Source organism: Oncorhynchus masou, chromosome 2 (assembly GCF_036934945.1).
Source record: "Oncorhynchus masou masou isolate Uvic2021 chromosome 2, UVic_Omas_1.1, whole genome shotgun sequence".
Classification (NCBI taxonomy): domain Eukaryota; kingdom Metazoa; phylum Chordata; class Actinopteri; order Salmoniformes; family Salmonidae; genus Oncorhynchus; species Oncorhynchus masou.
Window position 1 is genome coordinate 35,508,042 of NC_088213.1, and position 22,067 is coordinate 35,530,108.

The window sequence follows — 22,067 nt, forward strand, 5'->3', positions numbered from 1 at the left end:
GATGGATACGATCGGACAAAAGAATAGTTCCGGTTGAGTTTGGGAGATCACCTTGAGCAGCTGGGTGTAAGAGAAATACGTCAGTCTAGCAGTTGTTCATCGAAGTAAGGTGAGTCTCGTCATAAGATAGCTAACTAATGACATGATGTACGTTTGTTTTGCAGGACTTATGTCACCAAATGGCCGTTTTATTCATTTTTGACGGTCTCATATTCTGTATTGCCAGCTGGTTTCTTTAGTGGCATAGTCCAGGCAATGGATGTATTCCCGAAAGAAAACTGTCTAGATAGTAAGAGGTAATAGTAGTGGTCACTTTGAACCATCTTAAATCCGCAAACCATGTGGTGTTGTAGTCATACAAAGAATGGTGTCGTTTGTCAGTGACTAACTCAGTGTGATGCTTCTTTCTCAAGTTAACTTCATACAGGTGAACTTACTACTTAATGACTTTTTCTGAGTGGTGTTATTTGTCGTGAACTAACATGGTATCAGTCTAAAACATGTATTTTAACGCGGGGAGTATTGTAAAATACAAGTGCGTTTGTCTTGTCTTGCATGGTGGGTGTGGTTAACCGATGAACTTGGAATTCCATTGGCCAGTTTCTCTTCGCAATATCTTAAAATCGTGAAAATGTGACGCAGAGATGGAAACGTGCCCTGTGGCGCATCAGTGGATGGATGGTCGCAGTCATCAGTTTGCAGTACAATTCTCATGTTACCAACTTATTAAAACTTACCGGTTAATTAATCAGATATGTGCGGTCCACCCAGCCTCCTGAACAAAACGGTTATTCGCACTGTGACTTGCAGTGGTCTGGTGTCCTTTTGTTATAAGTCTACAACAAGCACCTTTACTGCAGTAGTGTGACCTCACTGACATGTCAAACTATAGGGCCCTATAAAATCCGCGATACGGTGAACGCAGACAAAAAATCTACTTTTTATATGGCCCTAAATATATCACAATGGAGTGGCTTTGTTGACACTGGGGGGAGTCAGTGCAACCTTCTAGAAAACCTCTACTGCAGTGCCTGTTTGTTGACTAGTCATGCATCAATACTATCAGTTAGCCTCCATCAAACCCTGAACTTGGTCAGTTCCATGTATCCCAGCTCCCAAATCAAATGGTCATGTAGGCTTTTTTTTTTTTTTTTTTTTTTTTTTTTTTTTTTTTTGATGAAGCCTGTCTAGATTACCTTGAACAATTAGCAAATTTCATATCAAATGTATGCTTAGTCAGTCTCAGAACTAATTTAGGCTTCACATTAAGTTTCAGTGCTCCTCTTAAGTCTGGTTAGGACTATTCATGAGATTCCCAGCCATTGTTATGTAACAGATTCTTCTGGCCCAGAGCCCTGTGTAGGAGGAAATACAAGCCACCCTGGCCCTATACTTTACACAGCATCAGCCAGGTCACTTGAGGGAGCCGGTTTCTATTTTGGTGTGCTAGGGCATAGGAGCACTTCTCAGTAGGTGAGGAATCTTGTGTTATCAGTGGGGACAGGAGGGGCAAGGCCATACTATGGTATGTCCCAACATAGTGCATCTCGTAGGGGTGTGAGAGGCCTAGGTTATAGGGTACTGAAGTATACATTATCTGGCAGTCTGCATAGCCAGAGTACTGGGGTGGGAGCACGTAGGCTGCAGGCCCCACAGTAAATGCCTAAAATACTCCCACTATGGTGTCACGTTTTAGTAATTTCCTGCTGTAACTTTCCAGAGTGTTAAATATCATGCAATAGCCCCTAACGGTGCACAGGGAGAATGACTGACTAGGCACCTCTGAAGTTTGTTCTCAATGAGGTGAATAACTACTCAGAAAACCCCAACTGACTCACTATTTTGCATGGCATACTCCCCGTCTCCTACTCAACTGCTATTGAGAGTTGAGTAAGAAGAAATATAGTGTTTTAGGGTGTAGGCCTACAGTGACTGCATCTGTTTTTCTGCATAGTCCTGCTGTAGCTGGTGCCACTTCCATGCAGCCTGTCATGCATAGTGGTAGCCTTGCCTCCTGCTCTTGGCTATGACTAGCATAGTGGCTACAGGTGCTACGTAACGCTAGTCAGCAGCACAGCAGAACATGGATACTTTCTGCTGTGTAATGCAATGCAGCACAGAATGCAACGGTGTCACCCAACCAGTGATGTATGACTACTGCCACCCCATTGCAGCATGATGCAATGCACTAATCCCAGGCTAGCACTTTGTTTTATACACAGACTTACCCTGTGTTTTATTATTAGAATATACATCCACCATTTTAGAACCCTAGGGGTGATATGACCTAGTGCTGCCAACATCGTTTACCACAGCACACTGTCTCATGTATAGCTGCAGTATCAGGGCACGCAGCCTGCTCCATGGATGCAGCAACCTGGACTGTGTACTGCAGCATGTTATCCTCGCTGAAGAGGATTTATTCCTGAGCCGTGCGTAGGCAGGCAAGTCACTCTACCAGGAGTTCCTGCCTGTCCGGTTAGCTCTGCTGCTGTTCCTGCTGTGGTGACTGGGGACTGGGGGGGGTCACACAGGCTGGACATCCTCTGGAGGTCTGTAGCAGCTACGTCCTTGTACGTCCACAGGAGGAACAGAAAGGTCTACTGGTACGTCACACAGCTGAATGACGAGACTGACTCAATGTAGCGCAGGGGGGGAGCTAGGCTTCTCGGTCACCAGTGTAGGTTTATAGGCTATGTCAGTGTCATCATGGCTGCTCCTAGGGTGTCATCTGTAAGGCAACCTCTGGTCATGTTGCCAATGCGCAGTGGAGACATCGCAGTATGTGCATGGCATGCATGTGTGAATTTGAGTAAAAGCGAGGGTGAGGGGCAGTACGCAGGCATGGAGAGCGGGGAAGCATATTTGGTTCCAGTGAGCAGTGCTGTTGGAAGGGTTTGGAAAGGATTGATAGCAGCAGAGCAGCTCTAAAGTTAAACCTAAGTGACCCAGATGCATGTCTTACTGGTGTGAGTCACTGGCCCCAGGTCAACCCTTTACATACTTTACATCTTTGTGACAGGCATATGAATGGTGGCTCAGATTGGCCTGGCATGGCCTTGGACTGTAGAGCATCTTTTGGTGATCCATCAGCCTAGCTGTGTTAGTCACAGGGTAGGGAGGGTTTCCTGAGGAAGCATAGCTGGGTCATGTCAGGACTCCAGAGGCTGTAGGATAGTTCCAAACTAGTCCCCGTTGATTTCATGGGAATAAAATCAGTGACCATATAAAAAGCAATTGCGCTATAAAGTGTCATTGTATGCATTTTGTAGCCTACGGAACTGTTTTCAATGTACAAATGTTGAACTTGATATCTGCAACTTCTTGAGTTTGTTGCTGGTTACATAATCAGCCCATCACATGTCTCACCCCCCCCCCCCAAATAAAATCACTGTTAGGCTTCCTGCAGGCTGCTATAAATAGTGTTTTCCAGGGATAAGAATCTAGGCTTCATTTGAGATGAGTCATTGTATGATTTCTGTTCAGCGGCCTCTGTCTGGGGGCTAGCCCCTGCTGTCATGCTGTGCACGCAGTTGGGAGTCTGTAGAGAGCAGGATGTGACCGTGCTCACGTATAACACAAGGCCGCTGCCTTTGAGGCTCTGACGTCACTGAGCTGCTGCCTATTGGTTTTACTGCTGCTGTGTGGCAGGTTCCTGTCACGATTCATTTACACACTGAAAGAGATGAGCTGTGTGTAGGCCTGGTTTTAGAGGGGAGCATGCTCTAAATAGTAGTGGGGTGGAGGGGGTCGATAGTTACATATCAGGATATTATTTTTGACAATATATCATTCTGACAAGATCGCAATATTATTTTTGTGCTAGTTGGCTGTACCTGTACCGAAACTCCAGTATTTTTTTTCCTTTCATAGCCTGTTCTCCATCCTTTTTAAATAGGGAGCCAATTTGTTTTCATGGCTTTTTTTCCCATGACTGAGCGCTTATTTTCTTATGGCTCTCTCGTCCCTCTGCAGCTGGCATATGGTGAGCAATATGTTTCGAACATCGAATCGCAAGAAAATCACAGTATCGACTCGCAATACATATAGGATTGTGATACTTAGGTGCCGATACATATTGTATCGTGATAATATCCTAAGTTTCCAGGCAATTCCCAGCTCTGCTGAAATGGCCTACTTGCAGAGAGGAGAATCTGTAGCCAAATGAATGAGAACAAGGAGGTTTTGGGGTGCAGAATACATTGGGTAATGCAAATGTTAGGCTAACAAATTTAGCCTCTGCTAATTCAAGCTAGATGAGTAATTTTGAGGGGAAATATGTGATTGTGCTTTGCAGTAAGCAGGGCTACTGAGGAAGATAACATGCTCTCTCTGTCCCTAAGCATCCTGCAGATTCTCATCTGTTTTTAAGTAGTGTCTTAGAGGTCTGTAGACTAACAGATGTAGCCTATTAGAAAGCTTAGTATTTCCTAGAAGCTCCACCTTGATGCAATCAGTGAGCGTGTTCTCTGTTCATGTGAGTGTTACTCTATAATTTACACTGGGTGAAAGTCAACTACACTGGTTAGTGTTTAGGCTAGTCCAGTTTGGTAACCCTGTCTTGTATCCAGGGCAGCCCTCCAGGGATCCCCCTTGTCATGCATACCTTCTGTCTGTACTATGTTCGCTATCTATTGCCACATTCCTGGGTTACAACACAACCATGGCAACAGAGCCCATGTCACAGCTTGCAGTTGCCTCGGGACTCCACACACTCTCAAAGTAGCGACGCTCCACCTTACACAAACAGAGCTACCTCATTTACTTTTTTTAGCTTGCCCTAAAGCCTTGGATAATTTGGCCTGACCTACAGTACCTGTACAAAGAGCCTGTTTTGTTATACTGTCAAGATGGACACTAGAAAAGGGAAGTGTTTTGACTCTTGAGCAAGAGAACTTTATGGTGCTATGAAGTAACCTATTGGGTTTCATGCAGTCCTTCGCAAAATGCCCCCTTGTTTTCAACAGCTCTGTATTGAACCATGTTGAAAGTGATCTGTCCTGGGTCGGAGGAAGTAATGAAAGCACTGTGCCAGTCAGGGCTGCGGTTGCCATGACTTGCAAACAGCTCAATGTGCTTCTCAGTGAAAGAATGCTGTGGAATGTTACTGTAGCCCAGGCTATATTATAGATCAATCGTATTTAGGCCCATGTCTTTATTGTCTATGGTGCAGCCTGAGACCCAGCAGGGAAGGGTTTCAATCACACTTACTTTTTCAGATGTAGTCCTCTTGAATGGGTTCCTCATTCCACAAACCAACTTATTTGCACAGACGTCAGTTGATACAAAGCTACTGTCTTAGTAGTATGCCCTTCATATTACCTCATCTCTCTCCTCCTCCAGGACTTCTTCAAAATCTGCCATCATGCCCGGTTCAAAGTCTCAAGACATGGGCTCTGCCTTCGTCCAGACGCAGCAGCTCGGCGCTGCCATGGCCGACACATTCCTGGAGCACCTGTGCCTGCTGGACATAGACTCTGAGCCCACCACCGCCCGCAACACTGGCATCATCTGCACTATTGGTCAGTGGCTACACACACGCTAGGCTAGGGCAGTATCCAGATGGTCTTACCTTCATACTGACCTTGTGCCATCTGGGATATTCGGTAATACCGGCACTGAACACAAGGGCTGCTATTTTCAAACTCAACTGAGCTTCTGTAATTCGAAGGTTAGCAATGCTCACAGGTATATGTAAAATCCCATAGAAAATGCTAACGAATGCATTGCCAAATGTCTGACCTAAACTATTTGGAGGACAGACAGCCATCTAGCTGAAGATGGGATAATTAGCTACTAAATTAGTAAACCAAATGCACAACTGCATAGCTTTTAGCACATTAACTTAATAGTTTGAAGATATCTAGATGGCAAACATTTAGTAGTTCCATACTGTAACTAGATCACTTGGCATGTGCTGCACAACATTCACCGACTCGCAAAGCTACGGTCTTGTGTGCTTGTAAACACCATGTGACTGGGGACTTCATAATGAAAAAATTAAGGTGCAGGTGAAATTCTTAATCACAAATTCACTGCATGTATTTACTTAAGTAGCTACAAATATTTAATGGTTTCAACAGTATTGAAAAACCATCCCGTGGCTATTTCCAAATACTCCGGTATGCGGTATATCGCCACACACAATGGATGCTAGCTTTCAAATGTCTGTAGGCCTATACTATTTTATTTTTTACATCGAAGACCCTCTACTATAGAATGATGCTGTGAAATACCTACTGTATGACATCACACTGTGTGTACTGATGTTTAAACCTGACCTCTAACCCTTATCTGTCATAACAGGGCCAGCCTCCCGCTCTGTGGACATGCTGAAGGAGATGATCAAGTCTGGGATGAACATCGCTCGCATGAACTTCTCCCATGGATCTCACGAGGTGGGTTCCCTAGCATGTCTAGACGCCTAGACTGCTGCAGTGGAGGATGATCACGCTGGATCCAGACCTAAACTTTATATCTGAATAGTAGTGAGGGGGGGGGGAATCAATAGTTACATATCAGGATATTATTTTCACTATGTATTGGTTTGACTATTTTTGCACTATTTGGCTGAAACTGCACAAACGTCAGTATTTTTAATTCATAGCTTTTTCTAAATGGGGAGCAAGTTTCTTTTCAGTATTTATTTCCATGACTGATCAAAACAGGTTTGTCATTGCTCCCACTTCTCCCTCTGCAGCAGACACAGGGTGAGCAGTATGTTTGAGACATTGAATTGCAATAAAATCACAGTAATGAATCGTGATGCATATCGTATCGGCACCAAAGTATTGTGATCATATCGCAATGCCCTGGGAATTCCCAGTTCTACTGAAGAGCACAAACACATTCTGTTTTGATGAGTTTTAAATTAAGTTTAGCTGCACCAAGGTATAATTATTTTAACAATAAATCAATACATCAGTACATGGGGTGGGTGGGGGGGGGGTGTGTGTAAGAGATAAATATATATATCACACGACAATTGGGCTAGGGGGTACAATATCACATTACAAGGACCTTAAGGGACATGCATAGGATTATAATTGTAACAGCTTTATTTGTTGGTAGAGTATTTAATGGTCTTAAAATATAGTTCAATTTCTTTTTGTAAGAATGTGTGTAAATTTACTTTTTGAATATGAAATTTGGCCAAAAGAATAATGACATGAATTACATTGTTTCAACTTATTTCTATTGTAGGTAAAGAATCCATGTAATACATCTCTCCATAAGTGTGAAATCTTCATGTGTTCAATTATAAATCTATTGATATCTTAACAATTTTTTTTAACATAATTGGTGAAGCAAAGGGAAATTCTAAATTGAAATGGGAGAATCTAAAAAACGTTAACAGGGAAAGACCATAGTAACACTGCAAAAAGACTAGAAATCATGGTGAATAACAATCTAACACAGGATGCAGTCGAAATAGCAATAGCCTTCAATTCCTACTTTATTGACTCTGTCAGGGTACTGACACAGAACTCCTCCACTGGTTTCTTGGGCTCAGTGCTAGTGAATGACACTCAACCTGTCTTCATCATAAGGGAGGTTTCTGAGTCAAAGGTGAATAAGGTGATTAGCTCACTAAAGAACTCTAAAGCCAAAGATGTGTTTGGGATGGACTCTACCTTTCTTAAACTACAAAGTCACTCATTGGCCCCATTACTAAGGTCACCAACACATCTATTGGTCTCGGTGTGTTTCCAAGGGTATGGAAGTCGGCCATAATAACGGCCATCTTTAAATCAGGCGACTCTGCTAACGTGAGTAACTACAGGCACATTAGTATACTACCTGTGGTGTCAAAGGTTGTTGAAAAGTGTGTAGCAGAACAACTGATTGCCCACCTCAACAGCCCCTTCACATTACACTCCATGCAGTTTGGCTTCAGAGCGAAACACTCCACAGAAACGGCCAACTGCTTTCTTCTGGAAAATGTGAAGTCCAAGATGGACAAAGGGGGTGCTGTTGGGGCTGTGTTTCTGGACCTAAGGAAGGCTTTTGATACTATTAACCATGAGATTCTCATCACAAAATTGTCCAAGTTCAACTTTTCCCCTGATGCCTTGAGATGGATGAAATCATACATTGAAGGCAGAACTCAGTGTGTCAGAGTGAGCAATGAGCTGTCGCCCACTCGTAGCTATGATGTGGGCGTGCCCCAAGGGTCAATACTGGGGCCCCTCCTGTTCAGCCTGTACATTAATGATCTGCCTTCTGTCTGTACTGGGTCTGAAGTTTAAATGTATGCAGATGATACAGTGATATATGTGCATGCAAAGAGCAAACAACAAGCTGCACAAGAACTCACTACTGTAATGGTCCAGGTTACAAAGTGGCTCAGTGACTCGTGTTTGCATCTCAATGTGAAAAAAACTGTTTGCATGTTCTTCACAAAGAGGGCAACAGATGCTACTGAGCCAGATGTCTATGTGTCAGGGGAGAAGCTCCAGGTGGTATCTGATTTTAAGTACCTTGGCATCATACTTGATTCCAACTTCTCTTTTAAAAAGCATGTGAAAAAGGTAATTCAAATAACTAAATTCAACCTAGCTAATTTCCGATTTATACGAAATTGTTTGACTACAGAGGTAGCAAAACTGTACTTCAACTCTATGATACTCCCCCACTTAACATACTGCTTGACTAGTTGGGCCCAAGCTTGCTGTACAACATTAAAACCTATTCAGTCTGTCTACAAACAGGCTCTCAAAGTGCTTGATAGGAAGCCCAATAGCCATCATTGTCACATCCTTAGAAAGCATGAGCTCTTGAGTTGGGAAAATCTTGTGCAATACACCGCATGTCTTGTATTCAAGATCCTTAATGGCCTGGCTCCCCCTCCACTCAATATTTTTGTTAAACAGAAAACCCAGACATATGGCAGCAGATCCACAAGGTCTGCCATGAGAGGTGACTGTATAGTTCCCCTAAGGAAAAGCACCTTTAGTAAATCTGTGAGCTCTTCCCATGTCTGGAATACACTGCCATCAGAAACACACACAACTGCACCACATATCACACTTTCACAAAATGCTTGAAGACATGGCTAAAGGTCAATAAGATTTGTGAACATGGTCCCTAGCTGTGTGTTGCCGCTTTCCATGTCTGTCTGTAGCTTGTGAGGTGTGGAAACACTTTGCTTTTATGAATTTTGTCTTGCTGCTTTTTGTTCTATGTTGCTCTGTCTGTATGCTATGTCTTGCTTGTCCTATGTTGCTATTGTTTATATTGTAATTGTTTTTAATAACCTGCCCAGGGACTGCGGTTGAAAATTAACCGGCACTTTTACTGAAACGTTGATTAATGTGCACTGTCCCTGTAAAAATAAACTCAAACTCAAACAGATTCCTTACATGGAGACAATGCCAAAAAGATGCAACACTGTTTTGGGTGGTTAATTCAAATTGTGCCTTTCTCTAATGGTGTTTTTCTTCAACTTTTTCATATAGTGGTTGGCAGTGTAATATTTAGAAAATAACCAAATGAATGAAGTTCCTAAGTAGGTGTGGCATGATTCAAACTTTTTGCCAACAGATATTATCGATAAAACTGTTCCAAAAAGGTATGACATAAGGTATAGATGCAACATCCTGCTGAAACAAGGTTTGTATGGCTCTCTTCATTTACCAGTTAGTTCACCAATAGGATATTATTTCAGAACCAATATTCTAAAAACAAAGCCGTATTTTTATACAATGTGTCCGGATTATTCCATATCTGTGTGGATAAATTGACTAAAATCTGACAACGCGGTTTCACTGGAAGTTTGTCAATATTATAATTGCCAACAACCAATGAAGTAAAGGCCACCAAAAGTAGAGAAGACATGACAAGGAATAACGTTCCACATAGAAGTGGGTCTTAAGATCAATTGGATAAATCAATTCCTAAGTATAATTGAAGTAAAGTGCAGACTTCAGCCCCCTGTACTCTTGTTCATTACATCAATTTTTTTCCTAATGTAATGGGTACGGATTCTCCAAAGAGATTTGAAAAGCATCTGGTTAATCTATTTGCTTATTTTACCGTTAAGTTGTAAAGAGAGCAGCATATGTTAACCTAGAGATAAGGAACGAATGCCAAGAGTTGCAGAGCTGTCATCAAGACAAAGGGTGGCTACTTTGAAGAATGTCATATATTTTGATTCAAACTTTTATTTAACTCCATGATTCCATATGTTATTTCATAGTTTTGATGTCTTCACTATATTTTACAATGTAGAAAATTGTAAAAATAAAGAAACCCCTGTAGGTGTTTGGATGGTGCTGTGTGTGTACATGAGACCTTTCTCATGTGCAAATAAGTATTAATAACTACGTAGAACAATAACAGTAAAGTAAGTCAGAGCAGATCTGTATGCATAAAAAATAAACTACTTTCTGTCCTTGAGTTTGTAAACAAAATAGGCAGCCATCTGGTCATACAAGGGGAAAAAACTCAAATTTAGTTAACTGAGTCGTCTGGGAAATTGTCACCCACGGCTTGTTTGGTAGTCATTACAAGGAAAATGGAATATGGATTTCCAAACTGAAGCCTCGTCCTCCGACGTAGGCAGGATTTCGCTCACTTTGTGCTTTCTTGATCGTTGGCCACAACCTGTTCCTCGTTTTTATGTCCTCCAGGCTGAGATGCCTTTCGACATGCAGACCATGGCTTTGAAGGAACGGTTATCCAGACAGCATCCCTGTAGAATCTGGCAGTCGGATGATTTCCCCTTGGTCTTGAATCGTTTTGCTGTTGCCTCTTGCCGATGCTCAACGCCGACGGTATCACCGACTTTGTTCTTCTCTGCAAGTGTAACTTCTTGGCTGATACGGATAGCGTCGCACATCCTCATTCTCCACCTCGGGCATGAAGAAGTCTCAGGATCCGTCTTGTGTATTGCTGCAGATCAGTGACATTGTTATTCTGTTCCACCTTTTCCACACTCTAACTGTAGCCACTAATTTTCATTTGAAAGCGTGAGGTTATCCGTAGGGCAAAGCATAGTTATGGCAGTTGTCTAAGAACGTTCCTCTTGTTTAGCAATAGAACGGCTAGCTTCTCTTTTTGTCACGGCATGGACATGATTGGCGCGCAGCTCACTAAAACGTCTGTTCAAGCTGCCACCTTGACCACTTCCCTGCTCCAATGTCGTCATAGTCTGTCAGACATGCTGCTTTGCAAAGTATCAGCTACCTTCAGAAGATCTCGTTTGAATGAGATGTTCTAGGTGCCAACCAGGGTGTGCAGTTCAAGGGTGAACCTGACCAGACGACTCCAAAGGTAGGCCCTAAACTGAGATGGAGCAGTGGAAACCTGACCTGGGGTAGCTTGTCACTAAATTCTTAATCTGTGCCTTCCTCTTGTAGCTTTATCACCCCACCCAGGATGCAGGCCTGGAGCAACTGGTTGCGTCACTCCCACTCGTCACACTGTCACCTGCTTCAATTCCCTGTTCAGTAGAGGTCACTTACCAGGCCAAAGACGCTTCCTCTGTCTTAACCTGCTCCACTCAGGCAGGGGGCCTGAGCCACTCACCTGTCTCCTGGCCCTCTACTGGCTGTGCTGTGTCATGGAGGCTTATCAAAATGTTAGGAAGGGCACTTCCACGTCTTTATTTATAGCTTCATGAAATTACATTTCCTCTTGCTGAAACTAGACCTGACTTCGTCTGTCTAGCTGCTCTTAAGTATATGCTGGAATGTAGTTATCTTGGTGTAATTTGGCACTGCACTATTGGCTCCCTTTGATGCCAAGGCTGTTTGTGGTGATACAGTAACAGAAGTGCAGTATAACTGGGAAGGAGCGAATGGAAATGAAGCACTGTGTGATTACCTACCAATTAAGTGCTTAGGTAAAGCTCAGGTTACGATACCCAGATGGAGAAACGGCATGAGCCATCTGGGGCAGCTGTCTCCAAGGGTAGTGCTCGCACTGCCACTCAATACCATTAGTGTAGTTGTGATGTACATGTGAACAGGCAGGTTGTTGTAGCATATTTTTAACTCTTTGTAAACCGTGTTCTCTTGAGTAAATGTCCAGGTCATCCTGTCTAAGGTTTCATGTTAACCCCACGTGTTTACAATTGAAGGGTATTGCACTGTGGTGCCTAATCTGAATAGGGACTAGGCATAAATCAGGGGTTGACATTAAGATCTCATGGGTACTTGCCCATCTGGCAAGTTGGGAGCAGTTTTCACATGCCTGAAGATTATGGTTACTTGTCCAAAATGTATTTGGTTTTACACTTGCACATTCCGTAAATTGAATTGTCTTTCACTCCAACATGGGGGTATGAAATCAACTTTTTGGTGAACCAGCCATAGTGTCTGGTGAATTAAAGTTCTGCTGAAATATAAACAAATATTTTAAATCACAGAACTCCAACTTGCTTTTCTCTAACTTGCTGAGAAGAGGTATTCATGATGTGGATTATCAACTCCACTTTCTATAGTAGTCAAGTGGATAGTGTTATTTTTGGCAAACTATACCTTCAATGATGAGGCTCGTGAGGGGGTTGCTTTTTCCACAAGCCTTTTTGTCATGGCAAATTTAATGAAACTGTAGACCCACTTCCAAGCTAGCACACTAGGCAGCAAAGTCCAATGAATATTCTGTCTAAACTGAAACATTTGAATTGTGAGGTGATTTCCTAAATGGAGGACTACAAGCGCCACTTGATCTGTGACTTCCTCTACTGACATGGCCTCATCTCTCTCTGAGTTGAGACATGCCGTTAACAGCATCAGAAGAGTTTAAATTCACCAGATTTGGTTGGTGTTAAGTGGTTTTCCTTTGATTTGTGAGCTTATTTTGTGGGCAGTGGTTTTATCACTTCTATTATTTTAAACTATACAGAGGGTAGCTAGATGTTTGACCTACTGGTAACAGTTGTCTAGACCATGTCCTTGATTGTGGTCATATTTCTCATGTTTATGCCCTGATATAGTATGTTGTCAGCTGATTATGCTCAGTTGTGACTCATTATACCTACACTAGGTGTTCACCCTCTGAGTTTTCCCATGCCTGGGCCATCTCACTTCGTCACTGAAATAAAATGTCAATGTCTGGCTGATGCGTTGTTGCTTTAGTGTTTGTTGAAAGCCTGTTCAAAAAATAATTTCCTTTTTTATAGAAAATGTTTTTTAAATTCTGTTCTCTGTTCCACAGTACCACGGTGAGACCTTTAAGAATGTGCGCGAGGCCTGTGAGAGCTTTGAGGCCGGCAGCATCCACTACCGCCCCGTGGCCATCGCTCTGGACACCAAGGGACCTGAGATCAGGACTGGACTTATCAAGGGAGTGAGTAGAAACAACCAACTACCATGTTCCCAGCACTGGAGGCCCTATCCAATGTTTACTCCACATTGTGTTGGACAAAATATTGAGTACAGATGTAGGATCATAAATTGATCCAGTTTGCTACAGCATGAAAATAATACTACAGCGACGGAAAATTAGGATTATAGTTAATGGGTCCTGTGTGGCTCAGTCGGTAGAGCATGGCGCTTGCAACGCCAAGCGTCGTGGGTTCGATTCCCGCTGGGACCACCCATATGTAAAAAGTAGTGGCCCCAGCCGACTTGTAAGTCGCTTTGGACAAAAGCGTCTGCTAAATGGGATATATTTTATTTTATTTAATAGACATTTTGTAGGTGTTACTTTTTTTTTTCTTAAGGCAAAATCAAGCCTGAGATTTTAGTGGAATTGGGAATTTCATAAGGTTTACATTTACTGCATATTTTGGACTACTTCAAGCTTGAGATTGGTATGATAAATTTCAAACTCCTTTTACTTCATTGAGTGGTTGAACCCCCCCCCCCCCATAGTCGTGATTCCTATTGAGACTCATCTATGGTCCTGTGTGTCAGAGTGGCACGTCTGAGGTGGAGCTGAAGAAGGGCAACATGATCAAGTTGACCCTGGATGATGCCTATCAGGAGAACTGTGATGAAGACAATCTGTGGCTGGACTACAAGAACATCACCAGGGTGGTGGAGCTGGGCAGCAAGATCTACATCGACGATGGACTCGTGTCTCTCCAGGTCAAGGAGATCGGTGAGTTCATGTCTGGCTCCCATTTAAGAGCTGAATAGACTAGAGAATATTCCTTTGCGGATCTATGAGCCCTAGAATCCCCTCACTTACTGAACGTTTGGGTGGTTAGAGGATGGCCAGATGGAGCTTCCTATTCTTTATAGCCTGGAGATGTTAACGCTGTCTCCTCTTCAATGTGTGTCCCCAGGTGAGGACTACCTGATGTGTGAGATTGAGAATGGAGGGACCCTGGGCAGTAAGAAGGGTGTGAACCTGCCTGGTGCTGCTGTGGACCTGCCTGCTGTCTCTGACAAGGACATCTCTGACCTGACCTTCGGCGTGGAGCAAGGAGTGGACATGGTGTTTGCCTCTTTCATCCGTAAAGCAGCCGACGTGCACGCTGTCAGGAAGGTGCTGGGAGAGAAGGGCAAGAACATCAAGATCATCAGCAAGCTGGAGAACCACGAGGGAGTTCGCAGGTCTGTGTGATGGCATTAAATGCACAGAAATACAAGCTTTTATCCTTGACTAGTAGAAATTGTGCTCGACTGGCCTGTGCCCAAAATCCTTACGTTCCGTCACTCAATTCACATTAGAATAAATGACATGCAGTATGTCTTATCATAGTTTGTAAACACGATAGGAATGTTAAATCTGACTAGTACGTCTGAATCCGGTTTCCCGTCCCCTGTGCAGGTTTGACGAAATCATGGAAGCCAGTGATGGCATCATGGTTGCCCGTGGAGACCTGGGAATTGAGATCCCCACAGAGAAGGTGTTCCTGGCCCAGAAGATGATGATTGGCCGCTGCAACAGAGCCGGCAAGCCAATCACCTGCGCCACACAGGTCAGTTTAGTTGTGATACCTTTTTTTTTAAACATTTTATTTTAACAGGAGACATTTCTATTTCCACAGGCAGTTTGATGTGAAAGGTTGTGTTATTTCACTGTTGGTAGCCTGATATTGTGAACCCCTGTACTTCCCACAGATGTTAGAGAGCATGATCAAGAAGCCCAGGCCCACCCGTGCTGAGGGCAGTGACGTGGCCAACGCCGTGCTGGATGGAGCTGACTGCATCATGCTGAGTGGAGAGACCGCCAAGGGAGACTACCCACTGGAGGCTGTCCGCACACAGCACATGGTGAGACATTGCCCCCTACAGTTATCCTTCAGTCTGGGTGTCATCAGCCCCGGACTTCCACTGGTCCTGACCTACACCTTATAGACCTATCAACAGCAGGTTCAGGGCTACTGGAAGTCATGTTGCTGATGACGTCCCATTCATTTCCACTTACACATTTATCATGTTTTATGTCTTATGTGATGTTTGTCAGGGTCAGCAAAGCAATCTGGATTGAGATGGTGTTATATTGAGTCATAATGTTGTAATGATCCATAATGGTTTGCTCACTAGGTTTTAATAGTACAGAGTGTAGGACATGGGTGGAGAATCTGGCTGACGCTGCCCTCATTTCCTTCTACTCAGGCCTTTAACAGCTGACTCTAGTTCAGCTGCTGCACTCCTCTCTGGATGCAAGCAGGAGTGACTCAGCAGTCCTTGAGCAGCTGCCTATGAGTTCACTGCAGCACCATGTCCTTCACACTCTTAAACCCGTTTTCGACCTCTAAGAATGCATTGAGTGAACTGAAAGCACTGTCCTACACAAGGACTGACATTAGGCTCAGACTAACTCTGCCTCTTAACAGCTTCTCTTTTACGGTCTTTGAATGTTTTCCCTCGGTTTTTTTTATTGGACTTTGGAAGCTTTCTTCTTCGTTAAATTTCCTGTTCTACGATCTCTTCACATGTGTTACTGTACAAAGCATGTTATAACACCAGTTGACTATATTCATCTGCCCATCTCATAACCTCTAACCAGCTAACTAGTTTGAATGAGCAGTCAGTTTGGGTGGTATGTAGTATCAGAATGTAATTCTAACGATAGAAGCAGTTTAGTGTTCTAATGCTGTGATGTGTTGGTGTTAGATGCCATAGCTACATGGACTGGCTACAGTGGCCCATTGGATGTGTTTTTAACGTGTTTTGTTCTTGTCTCACTAAACTGCACTCTGACTAAACTTACATTTCTCTCCTTTCCCTCTGCCTACCTCCTCTCCATCTCCTATTCCTTTCACCTTAACGTCCTACCCTCATCTTGTCTCCTATCACTCTTTCCTTATATCTGTCTGTCTGGTGTTCTCCCTGTCTGTCTGCTACATCTTGCCTGTGCCAGATCGCTCGCGAGGCAGAAGCAGCCATGTTCCATCGGCAGGTGTTCGAGGACCTGCGGCGCGCCGCACCACACTCCACCGACCCGGCCGAGGCTATCGCCATCGGAGCCGTGGAGGCCTCCTTTAAGATCTTGTCCTCTGCGTTCATTGTGCTCACTAACTCTGGAAGGTAGGCAGGTGGCTGTAGCACGGCTGTTTGGGAGGGACTTAGGAGGTTTGTGAGAAGCCAGAGTAGGGAGAGACAGGGACTGAATGAAAGGGCATGGCACGCATTTACAGGTCCTTACGGTCACAACAAACTGGAGATCACTGAAAGTTGACTCATTATAAGAAGAGTCTATATCGACAGCCAATGTTTTAGTCGTTGCATCCACAACTCCGTAGATGACCAGGACTAGATGGGCATTTGCCATGCCTCTCAGGTGCAAGGCACGCCTCGTGGTGGTGTGACTGAGTGTAACCCTCGTGCCCCGGGCCCACCCTCGCACTCAAATTGCTCGGGAGGCTGAGGCAGCCTCACAGACAGCTGTTTGAGGAGCTGCGACGCACCACCCACCTGACCCGGGACCCCTCTGAGGCCGTGGCGCAGTGGAGTCCTCATTCAAGTGCTGTGCTAGCGCCCTCGTCGTACTCGCAAATACAGGCACGTAAGAGGAAGACTGGGAGGAGAGGGACAGGCGGGTGTAAGAGGAAGACTGGGAGGAGAGGGACAGGCGGGTGTAAGAGATCAGGGACTTACAGAACATGCAACTCTGACCCTTAACATCCTGTTCCCCTACATTAGATTGGTGGGGAACGGTTGCATGGTCCCAGATAGACGTCCCCCGCCTCTGTGGGTGGAGTGTTCCAGGGTGGGTGGAGACAGTAATATGAGCTGTAGAAGGGTGGGGGAGTGTTATGGGTTGTTCTAACAGAGGCCACTCTGTAGACAGATCTGTAGATGATAAATACAAGTAGAACACTTCATGAAGAGTCCTCAACATTATTGGGAACACCTGCATTGGTAGAGTTTGTCATACAGTTTGTCAGGGTAGATGGTTCCACAGTCGTTATTGAGTTGTGTTCACTCTCACATCCGCTGACCCTTTTTGACTGCTCAACCGTGACATTTTCCTAACTATTTTTAACTCTCATTGTGATTACTTTGTTTGACCAGTCTAGAGTGACTGTCTTTGTAACCCCCAACAGAACCGACAGGATGAAAAGTTAATTTGACTGTGGCTTGTTTAATGTTCACATTGAGACATCCCTTAGACTTAGTGTAGCCATATTCGTTGATGTCTCCCATTGACATAAATGCATATTTATTTTACTATAGTAGGTCCTCCACTAATCAAATCATTTTCCTAATATTTCAGAAATGCATTTTAAGTTTCAAATCTACCCCCTTTCTAGATTTTGTGTAGGCTTCGTTCAAGCCATATCTGCTGCCATTCCCATATCTGAAATGGCAGCAGGCCTTGGGTGTGTCCTTGGCTGAAGGAGTCTGAGCTGTGTTGTCTGTATGCAGGTCAGCCCACCTGATCTCTAGGTACAGGCCCCGCGCCCCCATCATTGCTGTGACCCGTAACGGCCAGACCGCCCGCCAGGCCCACCTGTATCGCGGGATCTTCCCCGTCTTCTACAACAAGCCTGCTCACGACGTCTGGGCCGAGGACGTCGACCTCAGGGTCAACTTCGCCATGGAAATGGGTGAGAGTCTGCAGCCATTATCTCTCTTCATGAGATGTAAGATCAACTGGACGTCTATGATATTTAGTGTTCACCAGAAGAGAAGCTCGGTCAGTCCGTCAGCTTCCAAACAGTCTAAACCACGGGGTCTCCAACCTTTTGTAGCATGAAAAATAATATATATATATTACGTTTCAAATGGGCACACTAATCCTCTCCCCTGCAACTCTTGTGTCATTAGTGTTGAAGAGAAAATATTGTGCTGTTTTCTGTCAATATACCTGGTAAAATAATTAAGCAATAAGTCCGGAGGAGGTGTGTTATATGGCCAAGACTCCACGGCTAAGGGCTGTTCTGATGCACGGCGGAGTGCCTGGACACGGCCCTTAGCCGTGGTATATTGGCCATTTATCACAAACCCTTGAGATGCCTTGCTATTATAAACTGGTTTCCAATGTAATTAGAGCAGTAAATACAAGTTTTTGTCATACCCGTGGTATACGGCTGTCAGCCAATCAGCATTCAGGGCTTGAACCACCTAGTTTAATGGTTAATAAATTACTAAGGGGGCCCCTATAAAATATTTTTTAGTTTCTTCTCCAAATTCTGTTTTAATTTCTTGGTTTTAGATTATTTTGTTTTTCACTGCATGCATTTGAGTCAACTCTGACAGACCCAGTTCAGAAGCCCAGCTCCATTAGCAGCATATTGTAATTTACAATGGAAAATGTGTGTATGTCGTATCACACCATCAATTCATTCCTCGAATCATACAGAAGAAGTTTGAAACTAAACGTATCGGAGCCCGTGTATCTAGATGTGTATCGAATTGTCTTGAAAGGGAACGATGCACACTGATACTAACTTTCCTTGCTAGCTTACAGCTTCAGGTAAAATCAATTCACTACCCTAGAACTTTGTTTGTGATCATATGCAAAATATGCCTTTTTCAAAGCTGACTGTCACCAAACGTTCACTGGGTTAATCATCTTTCCCTCACGTCTCCCCCGCCGAAGTAACTGCATGTGCCTCATTAATGACGGTCTTAGAAACAGCTTGCACATTTAAAAGGAGAGTGCTGTTACGTTGCAAATGTTGATCAGTACAATAAAGTCCCGAAGGGAAACCGTCACCTGTAGCCCCAACTGAAATCAGCCAAAAGAAGCTCAACCCAGAGCATCCAGTGAGTAGGCCTAGGTTACATCTTGACACAGTGTCAATAGATTTACTATTCACATAAATGATTACCGTGATGTAGTTCGATTGTTTTTACCCAAGTCAAATTGATTGTATAATTGCTTCATTAATGGCTGTCTCAAATGTTAATTTTTTTTAAACATTCCAAATGTAATATTGAACTCAATCTGCCCAAAGATTTGTCAGGTCAGTGTTGTACCCTAGTTTCTGTCTCCAAGTGCCATTCTGACTCTGGATAATCTCTTATTTCTTGCTCTGTTATTGCCGATGCTGGACCTGGTATGGTGTTGACAACTGTGCTCTTTGTTTCCCAGGAAAGGAGCGAGGTTTCTTCAAGGAGGGAGATGTGGTGATCGTCCTGACCGGTTGGCGCCCAGGCTCTGGCTACACTAACACCATGCGTGTGGTTGTGGTTCCTTGAATTATGACTACCCTTCTTTCCCCTTCTCACCCCTCCACTGTCTTCCCCTTGTCCCTCTGCTCATCACCCCCTGTCCCATCACCAGGGCTGACTTGTATCCCTCAACAGTTTAAACTCACTGAAACAAACACTTGGTGGTGACTTGACCAATAGGAAATCTCCTTCCCACTACAATCCACTCCTCTCCAGGGTTCCCCTCATGTAGGTGTGTTCTGTGCTCCCCCTGTACCCCAATCTCCAGGGTATCTGTATGCGCCCACCAGAAACGGCTCTATTTATTCACACAAACACAACCATGTATGACGCTTACATTCAAACCAGACTGAAAGGTTAGGTTGCAGAGCTATCGATCTGCACGTCCTGGGCGCTTCTGTTTTGAGGGGGAGGCGGGGCACACCTGCTGTACTGTAACCTGTAAACAAAACACACACTCCCATTCCTATAACGCGAACAAAATGGCGGCGACCCGACGCGAACAGCTTTTTATGACCCTGTCAGTTACTCTTCTCCCAAACAGCTCCTTGTAGTGCATTGTTCACTGTATACTTGTTTTCTTTACACTCTCAATCTACTGTAGACAATGTTACATTCTGTGTTATACTTTTGTGAATTTAGATTCTGGGCATCCAATACCACATATTTTGTCTAACATAGAGAAATTCTATAATGTATTGGGTGTCCATGTTAGTTTGATTACAGTTTTTGTGTGTTGAATTATTCTTAAAGCCCTCACATTTATTTGTATTTTGGTAATATAACTAAGTTGGCACTTATGAACCACTGTATGTAGGCTGCTATATGGTTCTCTCAAATTAGTGCTGTATGAATTCAGTACTTTGAGTGTCTTTCAGAGGGCACTGGGGGGTGGATAAAGGGATGAGTTGGACATGCCCCCCCCACAACCTCTTCATTCCTCCTGCACCTGCTCTCTTGTTCCTGTTGGTGATCTAGTGTGTGTCTAAATGTCCAACTGCTTCTTTGATTGTGAGGGTAGGGTGTAAGGTCTAACAATGTTAACTGGTGTAATGAGTTGTCCTTCATGACTGACTGGATTTCAATCATTAAAAGAGACGAGCACCTGTCTTGTTCCTGTCATGTTATTACAGCAGTCTTAAACCCAGCTATCCTCTTAAGGTCAGATCATTTGTTTACATGAACGGCTTGCCTCTTTTGCTGTGTTGGACCTACTCACCACAGTACATAGAATTTACACTCCACATGTGCCTTAGTTCATTTGCTTAATGTGGTCTTAATACTTCAAGGACTCCATAGAATCTATGATATTAAGAAATGAGGGAAAGTTAATGAGTGTACTTGAAGCCAATTTCAGTGGGTAAGTTTATTGAACAGAGGTAAAGTGGTTGGTCACTGGCAGTCCTGTCTGTAAACTAGCCCCACCTGCCTGCGTGTCTCATCCATCTCCTCAGCCAGGAGCAGAGTCCTACTGGGATATCCTGGGGCTCTCCTTCAGGCCACATACAAGAGAATCAGAGATTGCGTCTGACCGACTACGTCGTTCTAACAGTTTGCCAGGCGCCATCAGTGCAGATGTCTTCTGATGTAAGCTCTGCCTAGATAGGTACAACTGTCCTCTGAGGTACTCAATGTCACATGCACTGAATACAACTGGTAGACTTTATTGAGCAATGTAAAGTCAATATTTGCTAAATGAAAATAAACTCAATGTTTTGGTTTCATGAGCTAAAATAAGACCCCAGAAAAATGTCCATACATACAAAGCTTATTTCTCTCATGCACAAATGTTTGCATTCCTCCTTTGCCATGGTAATCCATCCACCTGCCAGGTGTGGCATATCAAGAAACTGATTGAAAGGCATGATCTTTACAGATGCAACTTGTGCTGGGGACAAAGGGCCACTAAAATGTTCTGTGAGCAGTATCCTCTGTAGCACCTTAGTTGAAGGCTGAGCAGTTGCCATACCAAGCGGTGATACAGCCAGTTAAGATGCTCTCAATGGTGGATCTGAGGGCCCATGCCAAAACTTTTCAGCCTTCTGAGGGTGAAGAGGTGTTGTCGTGCCCTGTTCACAATTGTTGGTGTTTGGACACAGGAACTTGAAGCGCTCATCCCGCTCCACAAGAGCCCCATCAATGTGAATGGGGGTGTGTCCGGCCCACCGTTTCCTGTAGTTCAAGATAAGCGCCTTTGTCTTGCCCACGTTGAGGGAAAGGTTGTTGACCTGGCACCACACTGCTCATCGTTGTCAGGGATTTGGCCTACCACCGGCAAACTTAATGATGGGGTTGTGCGCGGCCATGCAGTCGTGGGTGAACAGGGAACATAGGATGGGACAGTGTGGTGGATGTGTTGCCTACCCTCACCACGTGGGGGAAGTCCAGGATCCAGTTGCAGAGGGAGGTGTATAGTCCCAAGCTCCTTACCTTAGTGATGAACTTGGATGGCACTATGGTGTTGAACTCTGAGCTGTAGTCAATGAACATCATTCTCACAAGTGTTCCTTTTGTCCAGGTGGGGAAGGGCAGTGTGGAGTGCAA

General features: G+C 44.1%; 1 protein-coding gene across 1 annotated transcript; it reads left to right on the forward strand.

Moving 5' to 3' along the window:
* LOC135504054 (pyruvate kinase PKM-like) lies at positions 1-20,629 on the forward strand. Its single transcript, XM_064922318.1, has 11 exons — positions 1-109; positions 5,344-5,522; positions 6,307-6,398; positions 13,162-13,293; positions 13,863-14,049; positions 14,237-14,507; positions 14,725-14,875; positions 15,018-15,170; positions 16,264-16,430; positions 17,772-17,953; positions 19,444-20,629. The coding sequence occupies exons 2-11, from the start codon at positions 5,366-5,368 to the stop codon at positions 19,548-19,550; spliced, it is 1,599 nt and encodes a 532-aa protein (XP_064778390.1). The 5' UTR covers positions 1-109; positions 5,344-5,365; the 3' UTR covers positions 19,551-20,629.
* The last annotated feature ends 1,438 nt before the right edge of the window (positions 20,630-22,067 follow it).